Source organism: Pezoporus wallicus, unplaced genomic scaffold, assembly GCF_028554395.1.
Source record: "Pezoporus wallicus isolate ANWC-B61680 ecotype Strahan unplaced genomic scaffold, APGP_CSIRO_Pwel_v1 contig_5353, whole genome shotgun sequence".
NCBI lineage: Eukaryota > Metazoa > Chordata > Aves > Psittaciformes > Psittacidae > Pezoporus > Pezoporus wallicus.
The window spans coordinates 14,436-40,006 of record NW_026642422.1 but is presented as its reverse complement, the minus strand read 5'-3'; the positions used below and the strand labels follow the sequence as shown (position 1 = coordinate 40,006).

Below are 25,571 nucleotides of genomic sequence, written 5' to 3'. Positions count from 1 at the left end.
AGTTAAAGGTCTATCCACAACAGTAGCAACAAATATTCTCAAAGGGAGGGAGTTAAGGTCGTATGTGTACTTTTTGCTTGTCCAGTATTTCGTCCTTATAATAGTATTATATGGAAGGTCTGATAAAACATCAGAGAAGCCTTAAAACCTTTAATGTAGACTCAAAAAACTAAAAATCCTTTTTAAAATATTTTTTTTTATTGTAGCATACTCATTTTTGTATTGCCCTGAAGCATGTGCAGTATCGTCAAAGTATTCATTATCTGTAATAAACTCAGCTCCTTGAAAAACTGAAAGAACGCAAAGACATGCAGCTGAAGGACAGCTGTGCTATTAAAGTTATGGATTTTGTCATATTTAGGCAGCTTATGTATGCTTTCCTCTGCTTTACATCAGTCTTAATTAGACTTCTCTATTCCATTTTGTCTTCTCCATTTCCCTCCTTGCTTTTGTCTCCTCCATTTTCCTCCTTGCTTTTGTCTCCTGTCACAAAGCTGAAGTTCTGTGTTACCAGTTCATCTCTTTTCCATACCTCTGGATGGTACATGTGTTCAGAGACCCAGGCCAAAACCAACAGATTTATCACAGTTTTAATGACAGCTGGCTGCATGCTGAGTGAATTCTTAAATTCCCCAAAACTACTTTTTTTGCCAAAACATGTGGAGTTGCAGCATTCAGCATTTTACCGGGACTGTTATCTTCAAATGAAGAATGACTCCACTGGAAAAAAATTATTTGCTATCAGCTGCAGACCTATTTTTAGCTCCTTATTTGGTGAAACTTCAGAAAACATAATTAGCCATATGTTGAGAGTTGTTCTCCAAGTCTTAAATTCAATTTTTGCAAACCACATTTAAGTATTACCTTGTCCACAACTTTGCACTGTTGGAATCGGAAGGCATGGGTTTTTTTGATGAGAATGTGATTCTTCATATTCCTTTGGGTAAATATTTGTGTTTATGAAGGGAAGTACTAAAGACTGAAGTCTTCCATTTGTTTATATGGGAAGGTCTGTGAAGGCAACAGTACTGGCATCATCCCCTGCTTCTGTCACTTGTGAACTTCAAGCCTTGCATTGGGGTGATGGAGTTCTCAGAAGCTGAAGTAGAGCAGGTCAGAAACATTCATTCTCTCCCACAAGTATTTGTAATAAAAACAGAACAAGATTACTTTAATCAAAAACATGTACTAAAAATGTTAAAGTTTTGTCAAAAATTAGAGTTTCTACACAAAAACATTTTTTTCCTGAAGAAAAAATAAATAAACTGTCAAATTTCAAATTGGATTAAAAGAAATTGAAATATTAAATTGTATCTGTCTAAGTCTTGGTATGGAATTAGTCAGGTGCCTGATGATACCATTGTCCTCTGAACCAGAATTCCTATTTAGACTACTTTTCCCATAATACAATTACAGTTTCTCCTCCAGGAAGTTTTGTGTGAAATGAAGTTCAGTTTTTGCTGCCCAGAAAAGGCAGTTTGGACTGTGTGAATTGGATGAATGTCACCTTTCTGTTTCTATTCATGGAAGAAAAACAAAACTTTTTTGGTATAAAAATGGTAGGACTGGATTTTTATTTTTCTAGCCGAAGGAGGTTTTCTTTGGTTCCTTTCTGATTACAGTGGTCTGTTTCCAACTTCTCATTCTTTCATAAAGCTGCCAAATATAAGAAAGGCAAGATTTCTTACATCATCATGGTCCATATCATGGACAGAGCAGAACTGTAAGAAAGCTAGAATGAGGCAGGAGAGGAGCATCTGGGACAGTTCCACACTGTTGGCTGGCCTAACAAAGCTAGCAATAAAAGTAAGGCTTCTGCAGCCTTTGTGCTCTCTGTCCTAGCTGTGCTGAAAGTAAATTCAAGGTAACTGAAAGTCAGGCCTCTTGGCTGTAATCATTTAAAGACTAGTCCCACATATTAGTATTGATTGCAAGCTATGATCTACCTGTTCGATCTTACTTTCACTGACTTGTTTAGCTTGCTCTTTTTTTGTTGACCTCATTGCCACTTGAAATGCAGACCGTTTAGATTGCTGATAATCTGTTTCTAGTATGGTTAAAGAAAGAGAAATAATGCTACTAAAACCATTTATTGATATGATTGAGAACTTGGATGTCACCTTTAATTTCTGTTGGATCTTGATGAACAGGATGTTCTCAGTACTAGAACTTTTGCCTTTTGCAGCTCATAGTGCTTAAGAAAGGGAGTTTCTGAGCCTTTACATGAAGATAAATACATGGTTTTCTGAGGCACCTAAATCAATAGTAATCCATTGAGATGAATCGCAAGATTACTTCAAATTGTTTCATAACTGTCTCATGGCTCAATATTGAGTTAATAACATCACCCTGTATGATATAGTACAATAGAATACAGGGATCTAAGTATCCAGAATAGCAAAAGCATTTTGAGGAAAAACCTGGTGTACTTAATCCAATTTTGCTGAGTATTGACATCAATTGAGTTGCTTTATAAAATTTGCAAAGCACAGATAGTATGTAGGGTTATGTTTTTCCTTTATTGGTTCCATTAATATCTATGAATAATGGCTTCCCATGTGGTAATCTAATTACAGTTTGAAATAATTGGTGAACTGGGACAGTGTCATAGATCAAGGAGGAAATTAATAAAAGGAGGGTAAAGATGAATTATATGGGGCATGGGAGCCTAACTAGGAATAATAGTTAGGAGATAATGAAATTAAAGAAAAAAATTCCATTGAAGACCAGTGACATCTAGACAGGAGGTTGTGTTAAGTAGTAGAACTTGCAGCTCTATCACATGCATTATTTAAAACTGAACTGTACAAACAGGAGGAAATGGACTGCAGGGAACCAGTTCTTCCCTGGCAAAGAGGTGGACTAAGTCACCTAATGTCTGATTTCCACTGCTAGTGCCTATAAGTCTGTTTGAATAGATACTTGGAATTCTGTGCGTCTTCTAGCATCACTTGGACTTCTTTTGTATCTGGCAGCAGGAGATCATTATCCTGTAAAAGTGCTTGACAATAAATAGCTTCATTTTCAGTTTTTTTTTACTGGATAAATTTAAATCTTAGGATATGTAGAGCCAAATTGTGCCTACTTGCTTATTTGCAACCACAAGAAGGAAAGAACTCAGAAAACTGCTTGTCCTGTGGATCACAAAAATACGCTTACATTGGCCAGCAGTGCAGGGGTTTTCAAATAGTGGGAAATAAGCAATGCCTTCACTGATTTTGAATTCTAACTGTCTGCACTTTGTGTCGTTTATAGACAATCTGAAAGGAAAGATAACCCAGAGGCACATTCAGAAGGCAGCTCTAGGTAAGAGTAAAACCTTTCATATGCAGTAGGTTACAGTGGGGGCAACAAGCTTTCTCCCAGGGCTGAATCTGCTTGTGGAGCAGGTTGTTTTTCTATGATAGTTTTTGCCACAATATTTATACAACAGTCCATTCCATAAAGAATGTGGACTCTGTGAACTTTGCCAGAAATCTGGCTCAAAAGGTATCTTATGGTGTGTGTGGTATGAAGAAAAATGCAAATGTCTTATAGTTTTGGGGATTTGGTATTGTCTTGCCTTCCTTACACTGTGACCAAAACAAGAACAGAGACATCTAAGCTCACCTAATTTTTAGGTTTTTGGTTGTTTTGTTGTGGGTTTTTTTCACTTTCTGATGACTCTAATTTGAATTCCAATTAATAGACCTTGATTTGTCCTGAGACTGAACTTCTATCCATGTTGCCACAATCTGTCTAACATCCTTTTTAATTTTTCTCATTCCAAAAAAGACTGAAGTCATATACAGGTCATTTCTTTTGCATCTAGTTATAGGAGTTCAGAAGTTATTTCTTGCAGTTTCTGTTGACTCAGCTGTGGAGCTAAAAGTGTCTATGTAAGTTGTTCACATAAGTGTAAAGTCATCCAAATTTGGTTTAAGATGCTTTAAGCTGACTCCACTGACTTTGTACTCAAACAGCCTAGGAGTGTTCATATGAGAATTCCACTTTTGGGACAGTAAATTTCATCTAAAATGTGACAGAAAACTACTTGGGCAATAACAGTTTAAGCCCCCCTGACTTTAAATCCGTAAAAGAATCCCAAAATATGCCTTCACAGACCTTCTTCACATAAAAAATGGAGTTAACTCAGACCAGATTGCAGTTGATGGTTTTATTTCTATGTATATGTAGTACATGAACAATATTTGTCTCTTAATGAGAGAAAGAAAATTTGAGGGCTTTCTTATCTCCCTAAAGTCAGGAAAATAAGTTACAGCAGAGTAGTAAAAAATAGTTTCCCATTTCTCTTTCTAATTTAGACATGCATCTCAAGCTCTGTTGATGATGTTCTTATTTTATTTTAAAATCAGCATTTAAAATTAATACTGTCTATGTCAATAAAGCCCAGGAGTCAAACACTGGTTAGTTTTATCAGTATGAGAAGGGGAAGTGAAGGAGGTGCTGATCTTCCTGTATCCAGTGACAGGACCCAGGAATGGTTTAAAGCTCTATTGGGAAAGGTTCAGACTTGATATTAGGAAACATTTCTTTACCAAGAAGGTGGTCAAACACTGGAACAGGCTTCCTCAAGAAGCGGTTGGTGCCACAAGCCTGACAATATTTAAGAAGCATTTTGACAATGTCCTTAAGAACATACTTTAACTTTTATGCAGCCCTGAAGTGATCAGGCAATTGGACTAGATCATAGAATCATAGAATCAGAATAGTTAGGGTTGGAAAGGACCTTAAGATCATCTAGTTCCAAACCCCCTGCCATGGGCAGGGACACCTCACACTAAACCATGTCACCCAAGGCTCTGTCCAACCTGGCCTTGAACACCGCCAGGGATGGAGCATTCACAACTTCCCTGGGCAACCCGTTCCAGTCCCTCACCACCCTTACAGTAAAGAACTTCTTCCTTATATCCAATCTAAACTTCCCTTGTTTTAAGTTTGAACCCATTACCCCTTGTCCTATCACTACAGTCCCTAAATTAGATGTTTGTTATAGGTCATGTCTGACAGTTCTGTTCTAGTCTAGTCTAGTCTAGTCTAATTATCTCAAGTTAAATCTAAAGTGATATCTTCAGTACAAAATGGAATTCTGTCTTTAATTCACTCCAGGTTTTAATACCATTTACCAATTTTATGCCACTTCAAGAAGTTCCATCAAGACAAATCATAGCAACGCTATTTATGAAAATTCCTATTCAGTGTTTCAAAAAATGAAGTGATGTATTCTGATTGTATGTTTCATTCTGCATGATAACAAGGTCTTGTATACTGATTTCTTACTACATAGAAAAAATGTTGCAAAGGCCATTTTCAATAACTGTTTAAGCTGCTTTTCATAAAATATGTAAGCATCTTTTTGTAAATATTCTGTTAGTATTCCACAACATAGCTGGCAAGCCATGTGTTTTTGCCTTTTGTTTTGAGCATTGCTATCTACTTATCATCACTAAGTCTGGACCTCACAAAGTATTTTCCAGACTTTTTTCCCCCTTTCGTTATTCTTTTAAATTCTCTGGATATTTTAACTTAATATTTATTCTAAGAGTTGGGGAGTATTATTTGCCTGCCTGCCTTTTTTGATGAATGTTGTTCCAAGGAGTAACAGGTGTCAAGTCTCCCAGTATCTTCTTGATGACCAGAATGTCAGCAAGGTATTTTTAAATGAAACCAGCCTAATTAAGAGTCTGTTGAAATCCCAGCATGAAATAAAACATACCATTGTTTCAATTAGAAACCAAGTTAACATCTTCCAGGTGCCTTTTTTCTTTTTTTTCTTTTTTTCTTTTTTTTTTTAACTTAAAGGTTTTTATGGTTTAAACTCTTTAAGCAGTTATTCTAGTTCGATTTTAAACAGTGTAGACCTGTTCATCTTCTGGCTGTGCTTAAGATGTGGATTTCTTATTGAAGGAAAGCTCCACTGTTTAGCCCACTGTGCTTAGCTGTCTCTTTTAAAACACCATATGCTGGGAGTTAGCAAAGGACACAAATAGATGGGAGGTTTCATTGGAGCAAGGTGGTACTCCATGTGTTTCAGTACACAAACATTGAATACTTGGTGTAAAATGTCAAGGATTAACTCTCAGTGACTTTAATCTTCATTAATTGTAAGACCACTGTTGAGTACCAACAGAGCAAAAACATTAGGTTGCCATCATACCTCTGGATGGAAAAGATGGAATAAAATAGTGGAAAGAAAAGCTTTCCCTGGGGTTTCAAATAGAAAAAAGAGACATGGTTCATATGATTCTAATCAAGCATTACCGTAATATGTTTTAAACAAGCATTTCTGTAAAATACAGGACCTGATTCTTCATCGTCTTACTGCAGTTTGGCATTGATAGAGTATGATTACAGTCAGTCAGGCTAATGCAACATTATTCACCAGGACAGGGGGAAGACTTAATCCTAATTTGGACCTGCCTTATGACATTAAAATCCTATGACATATTGTAATGGGAAGATGCTTCTATGGGGATGCAGCTAGCAAAAGTATGTTTTGTACAATAGCTTTCTGTAAGAGACACAATTGTACTGATACTTGCACAGTATTGCCTATTCAACTATGTCTTTGTCTTGAGCAGAAGCCTCTGTTGGGTCAGCTCTGGAAGTTAGGGAGTACTCTTGAACATACTCCTGTCTGACCTGTCCATATCAGCAGAAATGTTTAGTCAGTCTGCAAGTCCCTCAGGCTGTTCAGTCAGCTTCAAACACATCCTGACAAAGCTTCATGCACAGAAGGTCACTTATTATGTGCAGTCTGAAATGTGTTTTCTAAATTGACAATAGTGGTGCAGCCAGTGGTGCAGCATCTTCAGCACAGCATGACCTCGTTATAGGTAATTGCAGTTACTTCATAGGCTTAGTTGAAATGCAGTTTTGCAGCTTTCCATTTCAAATATTTTTCTTATTCACCTTGTTCTCTGTGAGCCTCCCTTCTCTTTTTACAGAAGTTTTGAATTCTAGGCTAGTGGCACCTATCAGTTCTTTTGAGATTGTCCTGAAAACATCAAGAGATGGCAAAACCTCTCTGCTTTTGGAGAGGTTTGTTGGGACCAAATTAATCTCTTTCTGTCCAAATGCATCGTCTCTGAAGGGCTATTCGAAAAGGAAAAAAAAAAATCCAATCTAACATGGGTAAAGATAGCAAATATGGGTCTTCGTAAGAAAATTGCATCCTTGATTTGGATTTCAGCATTAATGCCCAGTTTTATCAATGTTTCATTAAAAAAAAAAAATACAGTATTTTCCAAGGTTTTGTAACTTCCACACTGCTGCTTTCCATCAGAGTAAATCTCTTATTTGAATAATTCCATATTTAAATAAAATGGGCACAGTTTCTTTCACTGCTTTACATCTTGTAACTGAGATGACATTTAACTTCACATGAACTGTGAAGCGGGAGTGTCTTGATCTCTACCAACACCATGAATTGAAGAAATGCAAATGTTTTCAACCACAAAATGACAGAAGCTGAGGAAAGTGGCAGTCTGTGTTTTACCACATAAACCCAACACAATCCATGAAGAATAATAGAAGGCCAGTTTTAAGACCATTGTTCCTGGTGCTGAGAAATTTTATCTCATGTATGGGCTAAATAAAGCACTTTAGAGAAATAATTGATTTGAAGTCCAGAATTGTAAGTTTTTTACATTTTTCACAAGAGATAAAGCAATATGTCACCAGTGCTGCTAGGCATCCAAAGATGCTTCCCCTAAAGCTCTGGTGGGTTCATGTATTTCCAGCCTGTAAAATACGTTACATCTAGCCAAATAAAAAAGGAAAAAAAAGAAAAAAAAAGCAGTGTAGTCAGTCTGCAATGACTTCAGAATAAAGGAAAGATTTCTCTTAGAAACTCATCATTTTGATATACCCAGTGTTTCTATGTGTTATGTTCCTCTATATATTTGTGCATGAAATGTCAAGCAACAGCAGTGTTTTTCTGCATGCAAAGCACTGATTTTATTGATAGGGTGACCTCTAGCGGTATCAAGGCCACTCTTTGCCATAATATGTTTTATTTCTTGAGTCTTTCTATTTCAAAGGAAAAAAAAACAAGAAAAACAAAACAAACAAACAACAATAACAACAAAAAAAAAACACACAAAAAAAAAACCCCACCCCAGAAATATTTTGCGTTAAAGTTTACTTTCAGAATTTTGAGACAGACAGAAAGCTGGTATGATTGTGTATTTTAAAAAGGATGATAATTTTTCAGTATTGCTAAGGCAAAGATATCAATAGCGAAACTGGTTGCAAATTCAGACACCAGTGCCTTTTTGTCTTTTTTAGATAGGAGAGTCACTCTGACAAAGATAAAGATACATTTGAATTTGTTTTGTGCAATTATTGTAACATATGAACCGCTTTTAGAAATACTTACCAAATCAGTTTTTAAGCAAATGGTTGGAATGCTGATGGACAGTTAATTTTGAAAACAAGTATAAGTAGTTACATAGGATATTTTAAGTAGGATAGAGGAACTTTATACCTTCTTGTTACTTCAGTTTATTTAAGCCATTGTAGTTATTCGAGATTTGTCTTGGAGAAAAAAAATAAAGCATAGACTTCAGCCTGTGGTAACTCTGAAGTTACTCCCTTGGTTGCACATGCTATTTTGCTCTCCATGTCAGCACAGTGTATGGCTGAAACTCTGAGCACTTAAACAGCTTTTACACTTTTGTATGTACCGAGTTCATCTGCAAAGATGATCGCAGTCTGGAAAAAGAACCACAGATTCAAAGCAGCAGCTAGCAAATCAGTGATGATTCCCTTTCTTCATAGGTAATATGTTTTGGGGTTTCCCCAGTATTAAGTAAGAATTAATTTTGAAATTGTAAGTGTATGTTCTAATAATAAAACACTTTTTACACCTGTCCCTTCAGGTCTTAAACCCATACAGACCTTTCCACAAGTTTTCTTCAGTTTTTCTAGGGTGTTTTGTAGTTTCATTGATTGCTGTGTTTTTTCTGTCACTCTTTTTAGAAGGTTTTACTAGGCACAATGCTAAATTCTAGACATGGCCATGACTTTTTCTTTTCATTGTGTCTTCCAGAAAGAGCATACAGCATCTTTACTGGAAATCTCTGCAAATATGTTCTCCTGGACTGTCACAGAAAATTTGAGATCACATGCGTGCTCTCATTCAGCTTCCCATGTGACCTACTCAATTTCAGCTTATCAGACATAAAAAAGAGCAAAGACATCTTTGTATCAAATGACATTTTTGTTAGGAGTCGTGAACTTGTAACAAGCTATCCAGTTCCCAGTTTTATTGACACTGACTTCAGCATTTCACAGTTGGAACAGCTTGAAGTTTCTGTAAACTTTCTTGCAATAAGTATTTAAGTATTTCTTCTGAAATACTGGAAAGTTCAATGAATTGCATTATTATTTAAAGATTCCTTCTGGTGATGAACAAGTAAGCAAGACAGAATCTGGAGATGTTGAAGTTCTCAACTCTATAGTTTTGTCTACTAAAATTCAGATAACAGAAAAAAGATGCTATAAGGATAGTTAGATGTTGAAAGAGGTCATCAGAGATATTTGCAGGATCTCTGGCCATGGAGTTTTCTATGGCATGTCTGGACAACCTAGTCTGATTCAGTTTTCATGTAACTTTGCTAGGTATGATTTTGTCTAATATTAAGAACAAGATAAATGATGCAACAATATTCTCATGCAATCAAATGGTAAAATATATTTATTAAGTGGATGCAAGATTCTGAGTTAGTAGGGGTTTCCTAAGTAAGACCCAGCTATGTTACCATTCCATTAGATCAACTGGCATGTTCAGAACGTATTAAACTTGAAGCTGCTTCTTTTTTTAATTTCTTCCCCCTCAGTGTATTGTACTTGTATATCTGGAAACCCAGAACTTTTAGCCACAATGGCTTCAGAAACTTTCATGGCTTGAGGGCAGCTAACATGAAGGCAACACCTTCAGTTTTATATGCCATGTATTTTCAGAAGTAAATATATAGATGACTAGTTTCAAAGAAGAAACTTAGAGGGAATTGAAGTGTGAGTCTGTATTTAGCTAAAACAGCATATATAGGCTGGAAAAAAATAGCTCCACATTCCAGGACTCCATTGGAAGTCAGTTAGCTTGAGTCATTATTAAGCCTGTAAATCAATAAACAATGCAGTGATACAAAGAAAAGCAATATATTGATGGACCCTTTTACTAAATCCAGTGATTAAAATGAAAATTAAAATCAACAAAATACACATGCCCTCAATCACCCGCACATGCACTAACTTGCAAAGTGCTGAAAATAGGATAGTTTCTCTCAATGTATGCTCATGACCAACTGGCTGAAATTTTCAAAAGTCTGTTACATTGGGGTTAGGGGTAAATTGCTCTAAACCACACAATGTAAATTCTTTCAGGCATTTTCATCTTCTACTGAATTTCACTGTGCAGACCCATCTTTGTTTCTGTATAAAGAACATATGTGGTGCCTGGTGACAAACATATGTTGACATTGCCCAGAGGAGGAATGAGAAAGAAGGGAAAATGACTTGTAAGCTGATCCTGAATAAGGATGGACAGGTATTCCTTTTAAAAAACCCAAATGGCAGCGTATGTTCCAATTTGAAAACACTAAAGCCCAAAAGCTGCAAGACTGATAAATAAAACAGCAAAAATATTAACTGGCTACTGAGCTCAATTCTATATTTGGTTACTTCAAGTGACTATACATTTAAGCAGATAAACACAAGCCTATCCAGTGAAGAAGTTAAAATCTTTCACTGCAAAAGTACAGCTGGAGGGCAGGGCACAATGTTATTTGAGGAACAACGCAATAAATCCCAAGGAGTTTCACTTCTAGGATACACTCAGGTTGAAAAATATATGAGCGCCCCAGAGAGTATAAAGTTCAGGGTCAGAGACGGTTTCTCGCAAAGTTTTCTGACTGCAGGCAAAAATCTGCCACAGAATTTACAGTTTTTGCCAGCCTGCAGTAAACTACAGTGATAACACTTGGTATCTCATGCTAGAAGTGGTATTTTTCAGCCATGCTTGCCATATGACTCTGAAACAGTGATCCCATTAACAGGTGCTATTGTTTCTTTCTGGTACTGTGTGACTTGGTGACTTGGAGTGTGTTATGAAATTTACTACTTCCTGTGCTCCAAAATTGGCCCTTTCATTAGGATAATATCATTATATCTTAGAATGCCTCTTACAGTCTTCTTTATGAAAAAGAAAACCACGAACCTTTATGATATGAACTGTCAACTCAAGCGGATCTCACCTTCCTCTCTAAACAGGCAGATGGTATTAATTGTATCCTGTGCCTCACCTCACCAAATTGGTTGTATCTGAAGATGTAACAAAACAAGTTAGCCTGAAGATAAATATAAAAGTTGCTATTTCCTGATCCAATGTAGCATTGACAAAGTCCATTCTTTGGCAAAAGATTTCACAACATAGTTTGCCATTCAGCTGTATGTGCAGTTCCACTAATGTAAAGGAACTAATGTTCCTTATGAGTACATTGCTGATTTCTGCTAAATTAACTCTGTTGTATAGATTTGAGGGAATTATGCCAACAGAAACCCCTAGTATACACAGATGCAGTGTTTTACTAAACATGCATGTCATACCTCCCCTGCACGTCTGAAACCTGAGTCTGCATTATCCAGGTTCAATTTGCACCAATTGCATTTGTTTCCGAGGAGAAGTCATTGGGGCACTAAAAGTGCATGTGATATTGCACATCAGCTGAATAGCCATTCAGCCATTTCATCTCAGTTGATGCACTAAAAGCATACAGCTACACTGAAGAATCAAATTTCATATAACACACTCTCAATCAAAGAATTAAAAGTCAGCCCTGAGTGAACAAAACAGATATCACTTTGTGTTCTTCCACACAGTTGCAGAAATTATATCTGATAGTTAATATTTCAGCAGTAGCACCTCTGCACTTCTTAATGCATTGCAGATTTTCAATTGTGTATGGGTATAAGTTGGTCTTGTGAATTTTCAATTTTTCATAGTTTACATATATATATGCAGTTAATACATAGATAAAGTGATTTGATGTTTAAATATTTTCTGTTTTGGCATGGGGAAGCAAATATATACAACAAAAGAATAAACTCTTTTGGAGGAATAAAAACCTGTAGCAAAAAGGAAGTATACTTTCTTGGGTATCTGTCTTTAATTTTGGGGTAAATATTATGCTTTCTATGTTTTACCGTCTATTCACTCTATTCCTCTCATGTCATTTTAAAATAACTGAGCCTGTGTATTGAAGAGTGCTAAAATGAGATACAATGAGCCAATAACCTCTGCCTTAGCTTCCTAGCTTCAGCTGTAGCTGAAATTATCTGGGCTGCTGAGGGGAGAGGGGTGTGAGGCAGCAGCAGCAAGAATCCAGAACAAAAAGAGGCCACTGCAGGGGTTCAGGAAATGTAAAAGGGAGAGGGGAGTAAAGAAGTAGCAGGAAAAGAGGAGAAGGCAGAAGCAGCAGCAAACAAATGCTTTCAAATGCACTCCATCAGACCATAAATCTCTTGCTCAGAACATCAGGAAAGAGGCGTGTGTTACAGTAGACAGATTTAAAAAAGTTTGGTCTTCAGAGCAGCATGCAATTCAGCTCACAAGCATGCCGTTGCATGAGCAGGCATGACAAGAAGCTGAAATGGAGACTGCAACAGCATGGGAAAAGCCACCAGAGAACTTTGCTCCAGGACATGCCTACTTGGGCATGTCCTGGACTTTACTTACCAGTAGACTACACCTGACACTTTGATCAGATCTCTTCTGCTTCTGTGACCGGAACACAGTGATAGTTTAAGTTTTAGCCATTTACTTGATGAAATGTCCAATGCTGGTTTTGCTGCCGGGGCCTCATCAGTTTGTGGTGTACTCACCTCTTTCCATTCCATACATATACAAAACTTTGCTTCTCACTTTGCCCACAGTTGTGTTTCTTGCTTTACCACCAGCATATTGCTGGAGATAATGTGCATAGCTGTATTTAGGGTTGAGAATGATGGGGCCTTTGTGTGATAGAGGTACCTGCCTCATATAAAAGGGTTTGTTGTTATTTGTGAAAGTAACTTACAACCAAATAATCCCTTGTAGATTGTGTAATCACTAGCAGAAAAATATTTTTCTTAGTGCTTTTGTATCTAAGTGACAAAATTCTGCCTAAGTTTGGCTGTGCTTTCAGAGCTAGTGCAAAACTATTTTTGCATTGCTAGGTGTCCAAATAGATCAAGGAAGGAAGCTGCAATATTACGGCCTTGCATCGCTCTCTAATGACTTGAAGAATTTGGTGATGTTTCCATGTAGGGAAATCCTCACCTCAGAAACAGCATTAACATTTTAAGATGTTACTGTCTTCAACTTTGTATTATTTCCCCTCATTATAAGGAACTAGAGCTGCTAGCCTTTGAACCCAGACACACTAACAGATTGTGCAAATAGGTCAAATGCACTTCTGTGTGCTCGGAAGAGTCCCCTTAACCACTGCTGAAGACAGCTCAAACCAAGTCTAGCTGGCTTTAGATAAAAACATGAGAATTGTGTGTTGGATGCCTGTATTAACATGCTTAACCTAAGTACTCTAAATGAAATAAAATGCTTTTCAGCTTCATCTGTATTAAGCTACAGGGTGCTACAATAAAAGATTAACGGTTTCAGCTGACGCACTGACAGATGGAGAAGAGTCATTACTGCCCTCTTGTTCCAAACAGAATTCCTTTCCTTTAAGAGAAGGTGCACTCCTCAGGCCTCATGACAGGTTGACATAGAATTTATTTCTTGGCAGAAATAATAATCAGGGTGGAAACTTGCATGTATTGTACAGCATATCTTTTGTTTCCTTCATTTTTCTTCAGTTAAAAAGCTTAAACATGTTTTTTTGGGAACCTTAAACTGTTCTCATTCATCCTAGAAACAGAAACTGTTGTAATACTAGTAGGTACATTTACATTTCCTTTCACCATTGAACATATAATCCATGATGGAAAGACTGTTTGGCCATCTCTCAGAATAAGCATATTGTGTATTGCATGCTAACTAGCTCTATATACAGGACAGGAAAATACTAAACTGCTTTCTTAACTTAGGCTAGTCTTTAGGTATTTCATCAGTCCTCCTTTACCTTGAAATATTTCACGCATAGTTTCAGGTTATTTTCATTATTTATACTAATTGTCTGAATTTCTTTCTTACAAAGTTGATTTCTCCTTCAGGATTTGTCTTTCACTCTTCTTCCTGCTACTCTATATCCAGGCCCCAGCACAGATACTGTTGTATGTTCTTTTCACAACAACTTTGCTGTTCTGGTCTTGTCTTTGTAGCCAAAACTGTCTGGTTGAATGCACTTGGGAAGGTTTTATGCCTAAGATGAACTTTTAAAATGGATTGGGAAACTCACTTTTATTTGTAACTGAAATGAATATTTCAGTCCTTAGTAGAAAGAAAGAAAAAAAAAAAATACAAGCAACTCAAATCACTAATAATTGAATGTCTTTTATACCTAAAGCCTGAATAAGGAATTTGAAGAAAGATTTTCAGAGCAGAGAAACAGTTAATGACCCCCCCATTTCACTGTGTACCTTTTAAAAAATTGTTCTTATTCTAATTTAAAGTCACTTCTTTTCACATCATATGATCATTGCTTACATCTGATCATTTCTCCTATAGCTGTTTCAAGTCCTTCAGAAGAGCTAAATATGCTTGATCCAGTAGAAGAGAAACTTCGAATGCAAATTGAAGAAGAAAAAAAAAGGTATTACTTCTGCCTCAAACTTCTGCCATCCTGTGGAAGATAAATTATACTGAGAGTATGTTCCAGTTACAGTTCTGCACACACAGGTGCCCTCAGGGTTTTCTCTGACATTTAAAAATGTCAGTTTGTGGCTCACTAATAGTTTTTAAATTTGTTTATATGCTGTTGGTTCTCTGTAAGATGCCAAAGTACATGAGTAGGGAAAATTTATACTTGGCCTATTGGCTAAAAATAAATAAAAATAGCTTCATGTCCTCCCTGAGGATTAGTGTTAGAAACTTCTTGTTTAAATCCAAATTCATTGTAAACCTTTTTGGTGGATTCAGAAATGTCCTGCCTTTCTTGACCTAAGGAAAACCTTTAGGCTATGCAGGATTGACTAAGTGTAAATAATAAGCAGCATATATATTGCTTAACAAATCCTTGCTGTAATGTCATTGTAGCCAGGAGGATAAAATAAAATAGATGCAAGGATATCAGTTCTAAGTAATTTGCAAGTGTTCATGTTATGTACAATCTGTGAGGAAACTTCTGGCTATTTCACACCACTGGTAAACCTGCAGCTATATGGTAATCAAGAAGCCTCTTTAATGAAGCTTCCATCTGAAAGGGGAATCACTCTCAGCTCCTATCTGAATCCAGGCTTTGGCAACCAGTTATTTATTAATGGTAACTTGCTGAGAAAACAAAATAAATAATTGACATATTTGATCTGTATTTTAATTGTTAATCAGTATTGATCCCATTTGAATTTCACTAATTTATCTTATGAATACATATGCTTTGTGGCATACCTTTCTTATACTTATTGTCCAGTGAAGTTCTAATAAAATATGAGATGTTTCTTCCTATCCCCACTCTGTCTGTGTCCCCTGCATCTCTGATTATATTATGTAGTTTAAATCTGCAACCATTGTAGGTAGGCTAAAGTTTTGTTCAGATATGTGTTGAAAGACCTGTAATACACTTTCATCTTCTCATATTAGTTATAGAACAATGTTCAATCGTTTGAAAGGGCTGAAAGTAGAGATTGAGCACCTGCAGCTTCTTATGGGAAAAGCAAACATGAAGCTGCAAAAAGACTTTCAAGTCTGGTGGTCTGAAGAGGCAAGAAAACTACAGGTATGAAATCACTTCATATTTTTTCCATTTTAATGTAAATGTAGCACCTTCAATAATTTCTTAAAAAATTAATTTACTAGATAGAAAGAAGTATTAAGGATAAGATTCACCTGTGCTTGTGACAATGTAAATCAGACAAAACTAATGTGAACTATGCTTGTATGAAGCTAACAGAAACAAAGCAAAACCCTTGCTTTCTGGTAATTTTCTGTTTTGACATTCCCCCAAACAACTTGATTAAAACCCAAGAATGGTCCCCAAATGCCAAAAACTCTGAAGGAACATAAAACAAACAGAGGACATTGGAAAAATTAGTCCTTTTTACTGCTATCAAAACTATGATTTCATCAGGTGTATGATGTGTGTATTAGAAGATGCCAGCCATAGCTATAGTTTGGACAAATCCAAGCAAGCATAACTGGGGTTTAGCTTCCTTTTTTTGCAAAGATTCCAGTAACCTTTCAGCTTTCCTAAGCTTCCGAAGGGTCAGCAGCTCTCAGCACAGAACATGTGTCCAACACTTTCTAGCTGAGGCCCACCACTGCCATCATTTCTTGTTTAAGAGCCCATCAGCAACAGAGTGCTCTGATTAAATGACTTGTGTAAAAACTAACTGAAGAAATGGAATTGTGAATAGTCTATTAGAGGTTCATAACACAGTCAGTCTGAAAGCCACACAGTTTCACAGAGGAGACAGTACAAGAAGATCTGGAGGAGATCAACTGAAACAACATAGCTTTGTTATACTCCCTATCTAACACCTTTTTAATGTCTTCCAAGTCATGACATGACATCTCACAGCAAGGCACTTCCATGAAATGCACATCATCCGAATGAAAAAGAGTGCTGAGTGCACTTCATCCCATATCAGTTATTATTAACCGGAAGAGAAGATTTACTCCTTGGGGAAAACTTGTTGTAAACAAAGCAGTGTTTAGCTGGTATTTTGTTTAATACTTATGATCATAAATTTAGACTGAATTTTTATGGAAACAGCCTATAGTAAACACTGAAGTTAACATGAGGATCTTAGTTATCCATAAAGTGACACCTAACCAGCTTCACTTCAAGTTACCATTGCAAAGACATTTCTGACTAAAATCCCTAACTCTATCAGTGGCAAAGAGGATAATGTTTTAGTCACCCTCCTATCTAAATATTTAGGCTTTTCAATGCACTGCAAGTAATATTCTTGAATCTACTGGAGCACATTTTTCTCTGTCCTTTAACAGGAGAGGTCCAGGATTCAGCCTCTCATGATTCATCAGTAAAATGTTAGAAAACTGGAAAAAATAATTGGCATTGATTTCTTGGATCTTAACCTATCTATACATCTGAGCACCCTAAGAAACTCAACTCGGTGAACACATGCTGTTACATATTAGAAACTTGTAACTTGAGCTTAAAAATATTTGAAACACTTTTCTCTTTGTTCAGAAGTGTTTGCTCAAGTGAAGAAAATACCGTGTGATTCAGGCTCTGTGTTTTCTGAATGAGTCATTGAATACCTTGTTACTGCTGAGACCTGTAGACCAATATTAAGCACTCTAAAAAGAATCCTGTCCTACATAATTTTGTTTTTCAATCTAAACCCAGCAGGAAAAGCCAGAGATGGTTAGCTCACCAAATACCACAACTGTTCATCCCCAGTTCATCAAATCCTCACAGTATCTATCAACAAAAAGGTAAAATGGTCATTTTTCTCTTCTTTACTTGTAAGAAAATGAAGTCTTAATGGAAGTGCAGTTCACCAAATGATTTTTGCAAATATCACATTCACATGCCACCTTTCCAGTTACAAGAGAAATGACTATGTATAAAATAAATTTTTATCATTCAGTTATTTTATAATCCTATTGAAGGTAGCTTATTGTAATTCAGTTCTTTAGACTTGTTGGTCTTGGGAACCTTGAAGCCTGTCACTGTGAAAGGCAAACCTGTTATCACTCAATTTTGCTATATGAGGAGACTATATCTCCTTTGGAATGTATTTAGGAGGCTTCAAACAAAAAGTTTAAAAAATTATTTAATATATAGCCTAAATAGGTTTGCTGTAAAAAATGTCCTGGTGCTATATTTATGCAGCCTATGATTCCACATTGACGTTTGCAATTCCACAATTCTGTACGCAGCATGTGACTCTACAATGGCATTTGATATTTTAAATCACTAGTGCATCCTGCAGGGTAGGAAAATGTAATAATCTTGGTTGTTTAATCATCAGCCATTTCTGATTTCAAACCCTCTAATTTAAATTTGCAGTAACAGATCTTTCATAGCCTTCAAGCAAAATAGAGTGCAAGAAAACACATACCTGAATGTGGAGGTTTCCATATTCATTGACAATAAATGGAGGTGTTTTGTCTCCTTTCCTGCTCTGGTCTCCCTTTCCCCCTCTCACTTGCTCTCTTTTTCTTTTCTCTCTCCCTCCTTTTCATTATACAGTTAGCCTTTCTCTGAAGAGTGGCTTTATCTAGGATTTCATAACAGTACACTGCATGAATGATACTTCCTGCTTTGCAGCAAACATATCCTACATGCCATTAAATACTGAATATTACATTTTCTTAAAACTGTAAAATTCATTCTAATTTGTATTGCAAATCTTTCTTGTACCTATAGTAGTAAATGCTTCATAAGCATTGCAGAAAATAAAAGACACATTCCTCTGAAGTTGCCTATGGCATTTTCAGATGTCTGAAATGGATGAAAATTCTTATTCTGTGTTCTCTCAGGACTTAAGCACTATTTATTGTGAAAATGGCTGGCAGGTTTTAGGTCTAATTTGAGCTGTTAACTTCTGATTTTAGGCTGAAAGTTACTTCTCCCACAGAAAAGCTGATGGAATAGAACATGGGTTCGGTCTAGCTTATCACAAAATCAGCGAAATTAGCTCAAACAATCCATGACTGTCACTAACTTTGTACTGGACTGAACTAAGGACATCTTGCACAACCTCTCTGCCCCATTGTTCTTGAGAACAACACTTTCCAGTAGGTGTGTGTAGGTATTGCTTAGGAATGTGATATTTTTTGCAGTCTAAGCTGGAATTAGAAAGAACACATTACAATGACAAGGCATTTCCAGTCCAAGGGAGACCAGCCTCCAGGAGTGGTGATTTCTCCTTTTCCCACCATAGCTCAGAAGCAAAATTGCATAACTGGTTTCTTTATAATTTTATTTTAAACTTTTCTTTCAAACACCTTTATTGTTTGTGTTTATTATTGGAGGACAGGTCTCGGAAAAGTGTGTCTAGCATTTTGAATGTAACTGGGGAGGATGCCTGGTTGCTTTCAGCTGCCAAGCTTAATTCAGGGTTCCGTGCTGTCCCACATGGTCTCTGTGAAAAATCACTTTCTGGGTGACGTTTGCATTCATATCCCAGACCCAGCATATTCATCTTCTTGAACTTAGATTGTAGAGGAAGTTAGGATGAAAATAGTTTTGTTTTTCCACCTGTATCAATATTCTTGCAATGATCTTTTGAAGTTGACTACTTTTTCCTCTGTATTGTTCCAGAACGTTGATTTTTTTTCTGTTGCTTGTTTAAACATATTTTACACAGGTACATTTCCAGTGTGATGGATATGGTAGTAGAAACATTATTTCTGCTTTTTGTGAGGATGGAGCTGCAGGCTTAACATCCCACTGTGCATGAAAATTTACTTTTCCCCCTACTTGAGGCAATAACATTTTAAAGTAAGAGTTTCCAATTTCACAGGTGTTAAGAGTATAAGACAGTAGAATATTTATTTCTGAAGCATTTCCTTGAACCCAGTTGACACAGGAACTTCACTTACCAGTTCCCGTGATTGTAGGCTGAAGTTGCCCATCTTGATTCCATAGTCCTGAGACACAAACGGCTCTCTGTTTCCATGTCACTTAAAAATCAACAACCTTTTTCTCTGAAATGGTATTGCTACCTTCACCCAGCAGAATAACTGGTCACAAAACCAGAAACTGACGTAAATTATATTTGATATAATGTGGCATAAATAAAACCTTTTTCCAAGGTGGAATTCAGTTCACAGGTATGTTCAATAGATATAAGATCTAAAAGTTAGTGGGCTGTATGTCAGAAATATAAGACTGCTGTTGACAGTGTAAATATGCAGCAGAACCATTTAGACAAACTCCTGAGTGTGAATGGATATAAATACAGTCTTCAGGATTAGAAGTAATAAATTATCTATCTCAGCATATAAAAGATACAAGTATATTCCATAATCTTTCTTGAGATTTATGTATGTGTTTGAACAAAATGTTTTGATCACCTTCTAGTGCACAATTCATGTGAATTGTTACTGTTTGACACACTGTAGTCAGGTTACCAGAGAAAATTAAGCCTTGGGAAGAGAATGTGGTAATCTCAAATTGTATTTTATATTCAATCAATTTATAACTAAAATAACAGAGAAGGGAAGCTGGTAATCCTCTGAAGGCTTAAGGAGGATACACACATATAAAAATCACTTAATTTGTAGCTAAACATGCCCCTTTTTCAATTGAAAAATAAATGACTAATTTTTTTAAGTGTTGAAGTGTGTCTGTGTTAATAAAGGAGTTGAACAGTGAGCGTTTCTGCCTTAGTCAGTAAGTTCTGAAAACCATTGGCTTGATCATACTCCCACAAGAGTAAGAAGCAAAACGTTGATTTCAGTGACCACAGAGCTGAAGTGGGGAAAAGGATGACGTAAGGGTTATCAGTGGGTTTGGCATGAGAAAAAACATTTCTGCATAAGAAAAGTAATTTCTTGAACAGGTTAATTACATTACCAAATCTGATATACTTAACATAGCTGATCATGCTCATTAACCTGTTGAGTAGATTCAGGTTTCCAGACTATATTTATCGTTTTGTATATCTTTCATATGAAAGTGGCAGAAAAATTAAATCTTGTGTGATATGAACATATTTTATTTTAAATAATTAAGAACATTTGTGCAAAGTGGAGAAAGAATGACCTACTTCTATATTTTGGAGAGTAAAGGGTCTAATCAGCAATCCCAGAATCACACACAAAGGAAAGGAAGAGGAACTTAAAATCATCATCAAGAAGTTATTTTATTCAAAAGGAATACCTAATAAAATTCCTCAGCTTGAAAGAGAATACCCTACTTGTCCATAGTGTCTCTACCATAAAGCTGTGTTGCTAACTTCAACTCATACTATATGTACATTATGTCTCTTAATGAGTTCTTGTCAAGTCTGCAAAAAGTCTTAAAATTCATGCTGGGTTCAGCACTCCATGTCTGCTCCATTTCAGAATTCAAGCACAGTGTCTTCTCCCACAGTGGCTTTCATTTAAGAAATTTATCAGTCTTTGTCTGTTCAAGTTACTTCTCTCACTGAATGTTTGACTAGTGTTGTACTGTTCTTGTATTCCCCTTGAATCAAGCAAACATTGAATAGTTATTCAAATCTTCTACAAAATTGTGAATTTTTGTCCTTCTCTCAGGAATGCATTCCTTTTTAATTCAGTCAGATCTTTCTTAACCTCACTTTTTCCCTTTTACTGGATCTGATTTGTCCTGTTCCTGCAAGCCCCACAGTATGTTCAGTCTTGAACACCTCAGCCCTCAAGCTTCCTCTCCAAAATCTTCCTGGCGCTTTAGATTCCCTTGGAGATATTTTCCGATAACTCTTCATATTCTCTGATGACTTTGAGCATCAGATTTTTTAACAGTTTTTGTCCTGGATTACAAAACTTTACTCCCTATATTAATGCTATGTGAGACAAGATAAATGTTTACATATTTTGAAACATTTCTTGTTGCAATCATTTTTCATTCCTGCCAACTTTATTCAGTGTTACATGATGATAAAATATAATCTAGGAATAACATCATTGATTAATGACATTTCAGAGGTTTTCTCATTCAGTTGGTAACAATTTAACTTGAATGATTTGTCTATGAATTTGCAAGTTAGGCCAAATTTGATTTTGTAACTAAATGCTCAGATTTTAAGCAGCTTGAATATTGCCTGCCTTCACACAGAACATCTGTTCCCCTCACATCCAAGGCTCATATGACTGAAGAACTGCAGCTGAGTTTTTTTTAACATTGCAGCAGTTGCACACCTTCAAATTTTACACTTTCCTTTTTAATCCACCTGACTTTCCACTTTCCACTGTTTTTCATCTGGCAAATCAAGCATACACCCATCATCTTTCCCACTCCTCTATGTGCTTGTCTGTGGCCCAACAGATAACCCAACAAAAAAAAAGCAGGTTACCCACTGAGTGAAACTTCAGGGCACAGGTTAAAAAAAAAAAAGAACTGAGACATATGAAGCTGACAGACAATAATCTCTAGAAAAAGCAGGAATTTTACTGAAGCTTTCACGAAACACTGCTTTGAGACTTCTTAAATTCAACTCAAAGAAAAATCAAATGCATTCAGACTGAAAATGGGAATTATACATTGTCAATAAAACCTGAATAATATTAGAGCTTAGGAGACAGACAAAAGGACAGAACTTTTATACCTTGTATGTCCATCCAAATCCAAACTATGATCCAGAAATTCCTATTTACACATTACAGAAATGTTGGAAGGCACCCCTAGGCACTCCTTAACCTCTTGCTTGAAGGACTATCAGCTCACTACTCAGGTCAGCTGTGGTTTTGTCTGACTTTATTAAGCATCCTGAGATTTCCAGTCCTTCAGGCGTAACACACAGAGAGTCATGATGACTTTCCATCAAATTTAGATCAGTACTAGCAAAATTCCTTATCTAGTCTCATCACTGTAACAGCATATAACACTCAAAGTAGGAGAGTCCTGGCTTCTGAGAACAGGCTATGAGCAAGTTGCTTCTGAGTGTATAAACCACCACACAGCAAAATTACACTCTTTCATCTTCTTATCATTCAACGTATCTTGCAATGCCATAGAAACATTATCAGGGCTTTAGTGTGAAGGGTGTAAATTATCCCTATACAGGCCACCTCTGTAGCACAGGGATTAGAAAAATCTCTTAGATACCTAAACATGGGCTTGGTTGCTATCAAGCTGAGGGGCTTATTTGTTAGATTAGTACTTTAACAGTTAACCTCTTATATAGAAACGGCACTTTGAGTCATTACAAAAAATAGTTATAAGCTTCCTTATAAATTTGCTGAACTTGCGGGAGTATGTATCTCACAGACAAAAATGTCTGGCTATAATCCTACAGGCAGAGGGTAGGAATTTAAGTTCCATTTCTGAGCACAGTAATGTTAATTTCCTGATTCTGAGCATCATCGCATTCAATCTAAGGGTTTTTTTTTAGTATCACCTTCCTCAGGTGCCCAGTTCTCCCAGAGGAGTCTAACGCAAGTTTTAGCATATTGTCCTGGGTCCAGAAATCCACTTGAAAGTGAGGTCCCTGCCACACCTGTCGTGTCCGGATTTTTTAATAGATATGGATCTAAATCCACTTTAAAATGGGGATTTAACAATTTTAAACAATAGTTTTCATTTAAATTCAATGGAAAAATTAGTTCCAACATATAAACTACTTCAGATTAAAAATAAATTACTTCAGCTTACTTATAGTGTTTATTATTTATAATATTATATACAGTTCATGGCAAATAGAAAGCAAAGAAGCTGATTTCAGTGAAAAGAAAGCAATGAGAAAGGATCACGTTAAGTCACATTGCCTTACATTTTTTTGCAGGCTAAGAATAGAGTCATGGACAGTTGCTATGATTCAGTTGATGTGTAGTAATTTATTAACCCACAGTTATATGACTTGGATGCCTAAATATCCCAGGGCACAGAGCAGGGTTCCTTAAGAAATTGAATTTAAGACCCTAAATCGCTTAGTTTTTAAGAACTGCCAAATTAATGGAAAAAATTTTCAGGAAATCCTAAAGCAGAACTATGGTGTGAAGTTCCCAGATATTGTTAAGCCACATAGTAGGTAATAACATCACACATCCTTTCTCGCTCTTGTAATATGTACGCATAATAAAGTACAGAATATTATTAACATTAAATATGATATTGCTTTACTTCAATTAGGCTGAGTCTTGAGGTTGTTTTAATCCATTTAGGTAGGTACAAGTGGCATGGGACTCGAGGAGTTAAAGAGAAATATTGATAAACCTGGAGTTGTTCATCTGAAAATGATTTACACTCTTGGGCATGGTATCTTCTGCAAAACTGAACCTGGCACAGTGTAATACAGTAAAATTCTAGTAACAATTTCTTTCCTTTTTCAAGTTCTCTGCCAGAAATATCAATTTATCAGCCAACAATGAGCAAACTACTGCAGCGCTAGAAAGGCAAGAACTTGCCAATCCTGCCATCTACTGGAAAAATCCTAAAACTGAGTAATAAAGTGTTTCCACTCTCACAGATTGGCACCAGACCGGCAGCATTCACAACCCCCGGGGAAAGGGGAGTCTCTAGGACATCACATGGCAGAAATCTGCCTTTCTAGTGGATGAGTTCCTTGATAACAATATCTGCGAGGACAGGACGTAGCTGATGCAATATTGCATCAGCTGTTTGCAATATATTTGGTTATCACCAACAAGCCACATCCCAGCATCCTCACTGAGTTTTTATTCAGTCTCCCACTGATTTCGGTAATAATTTTGCCTGACTAAAGAAAGAATGGAAAATGAGCTAAGGCCTCACTTGGCTAATAGTCGGTTTGGGAACTAAATATACCATTACAAACTGTACATCAGATACATCAAAGTGCTTTATAAGCCTGCTTAGAAGGCAAATACTAAAAGTGTAATCTTTATGAGTTTATCATTCTTTCATAGCCATATTTGCTACATAAACCTAATCATCACATGGATTCAATCCTCTTCTAGCAGACAAGTGCTTTATGTAGATTAAAAAAAAAAAATAAAGTCTTGAAAACCAGCTTCTTTGTAGTTCCTATTTCCTCCACAAGGGCAAGATTCTTTCCTCATTTCTGCCTCCCGTTCCAGTTTTTCAGAAACCACAAGTGTCAGCCCTGATGAAGATCCAGCTGGGAAAAACAATTCAATCACTTCTAATAACCCTACTTTAAAAACAAGGTCAGAAGCACACCTGGGCTATTCAGAGGAAAAAGTGAAAAAGTAAGTAATACAATGCCTAGATAGTTCTCTTTCGGTCGCTTTAACAAAAGTCTCCTTGAAAATTGAAAGTAAAACTGAAATAGTAGATTTTCTTCCAACTTCCAAAACAATACCGTATTTCACACCAAAGAGCTGCATTATCAGCACTAAAGAGGAGGGTGTTTGTTTGGCCTGAGACTTTTTTCCCCATGAGCTTATGAATTCTCATGACTGTGTCTTCTCAGCAAGAGAAAAGGTCTCTGAAAGAGTAAATAAAAACATTTACAAGAAGAGATCGGAGTACATAAGTATTGCAGAATGCAGGAACTATGAAGAGATTTTTTTCCATCATGTGATTTTGTCCTTAAAATATTTTGAATCTGCCTCCTGCAAATTATTCTAGTAAAATAAAATTACATCAGCAGCTGGGGGTGTTGGGCTGGGCAAAGGTTACATGTCATGTTTTCTCAAAATAGGTACTGCTTTATGGTTACATTTCTATTGTGCTCAGTAGTTCTGGCTGTTGAAGCCCTTAGGAAAATATGGTTACTACTTTTCCTATTGCATTAGTGAAAACAAATCACAAGCGGGTTTCATTCCCAAAACCTAATGTTTTAAATTACATTTGTGCTTAAGAAAAAACAAA

General features: G+C 36.4%; 1 protein-coding gene across 9 annotated transcripts in view; it reads left to right on the top strand.

The window, feature by feature from the left end:
- Window positions 1-25,571, top strand: part of KIF6 (kinesin family member 6) — a 149,535-nt gene that overhangs the window by 112,251 nt on the left and 11,713 nt on the right. For 5 of the 9 annotated variants that reach the window (XR_008975014.1, XR_008975013.1, XR_008975012.1 and 2 more), the window contains exons 16-20: window positions 3,256-3,306; window positions 14,669-14,753; window positions 15,740-15,875; window positions 17,472-17,560; window positions 24,815-24,946. Coding sequence is in view for 4 of the 9 variants with exons in the window: in XM_057429992.1 (XP_057285975.1) it covers window positions 3,256-3,306; window positions 14,669-14,753; window positions 15,740-15,875; window positions 17,472-17,560; window positions 24,815-24,946 (493 nt within the window). In the remaining 5 variants the exon portion in view is untranslated. Of the gene's footprint in view, window positions 1-3,255; window positions 3,307-14,668; window positions 14,840-15,739; window positions 15,876-17,471; window positions 17,561-19,440; window positions 19,575-24,814; window positions 24,947-25,571 lie in introns of those variants that run through there. The other 4 variants (XR_008975015.1, XR_008975016.1, XM_057429995.1 and 1 more) reach the window with 4 other exon arrangements.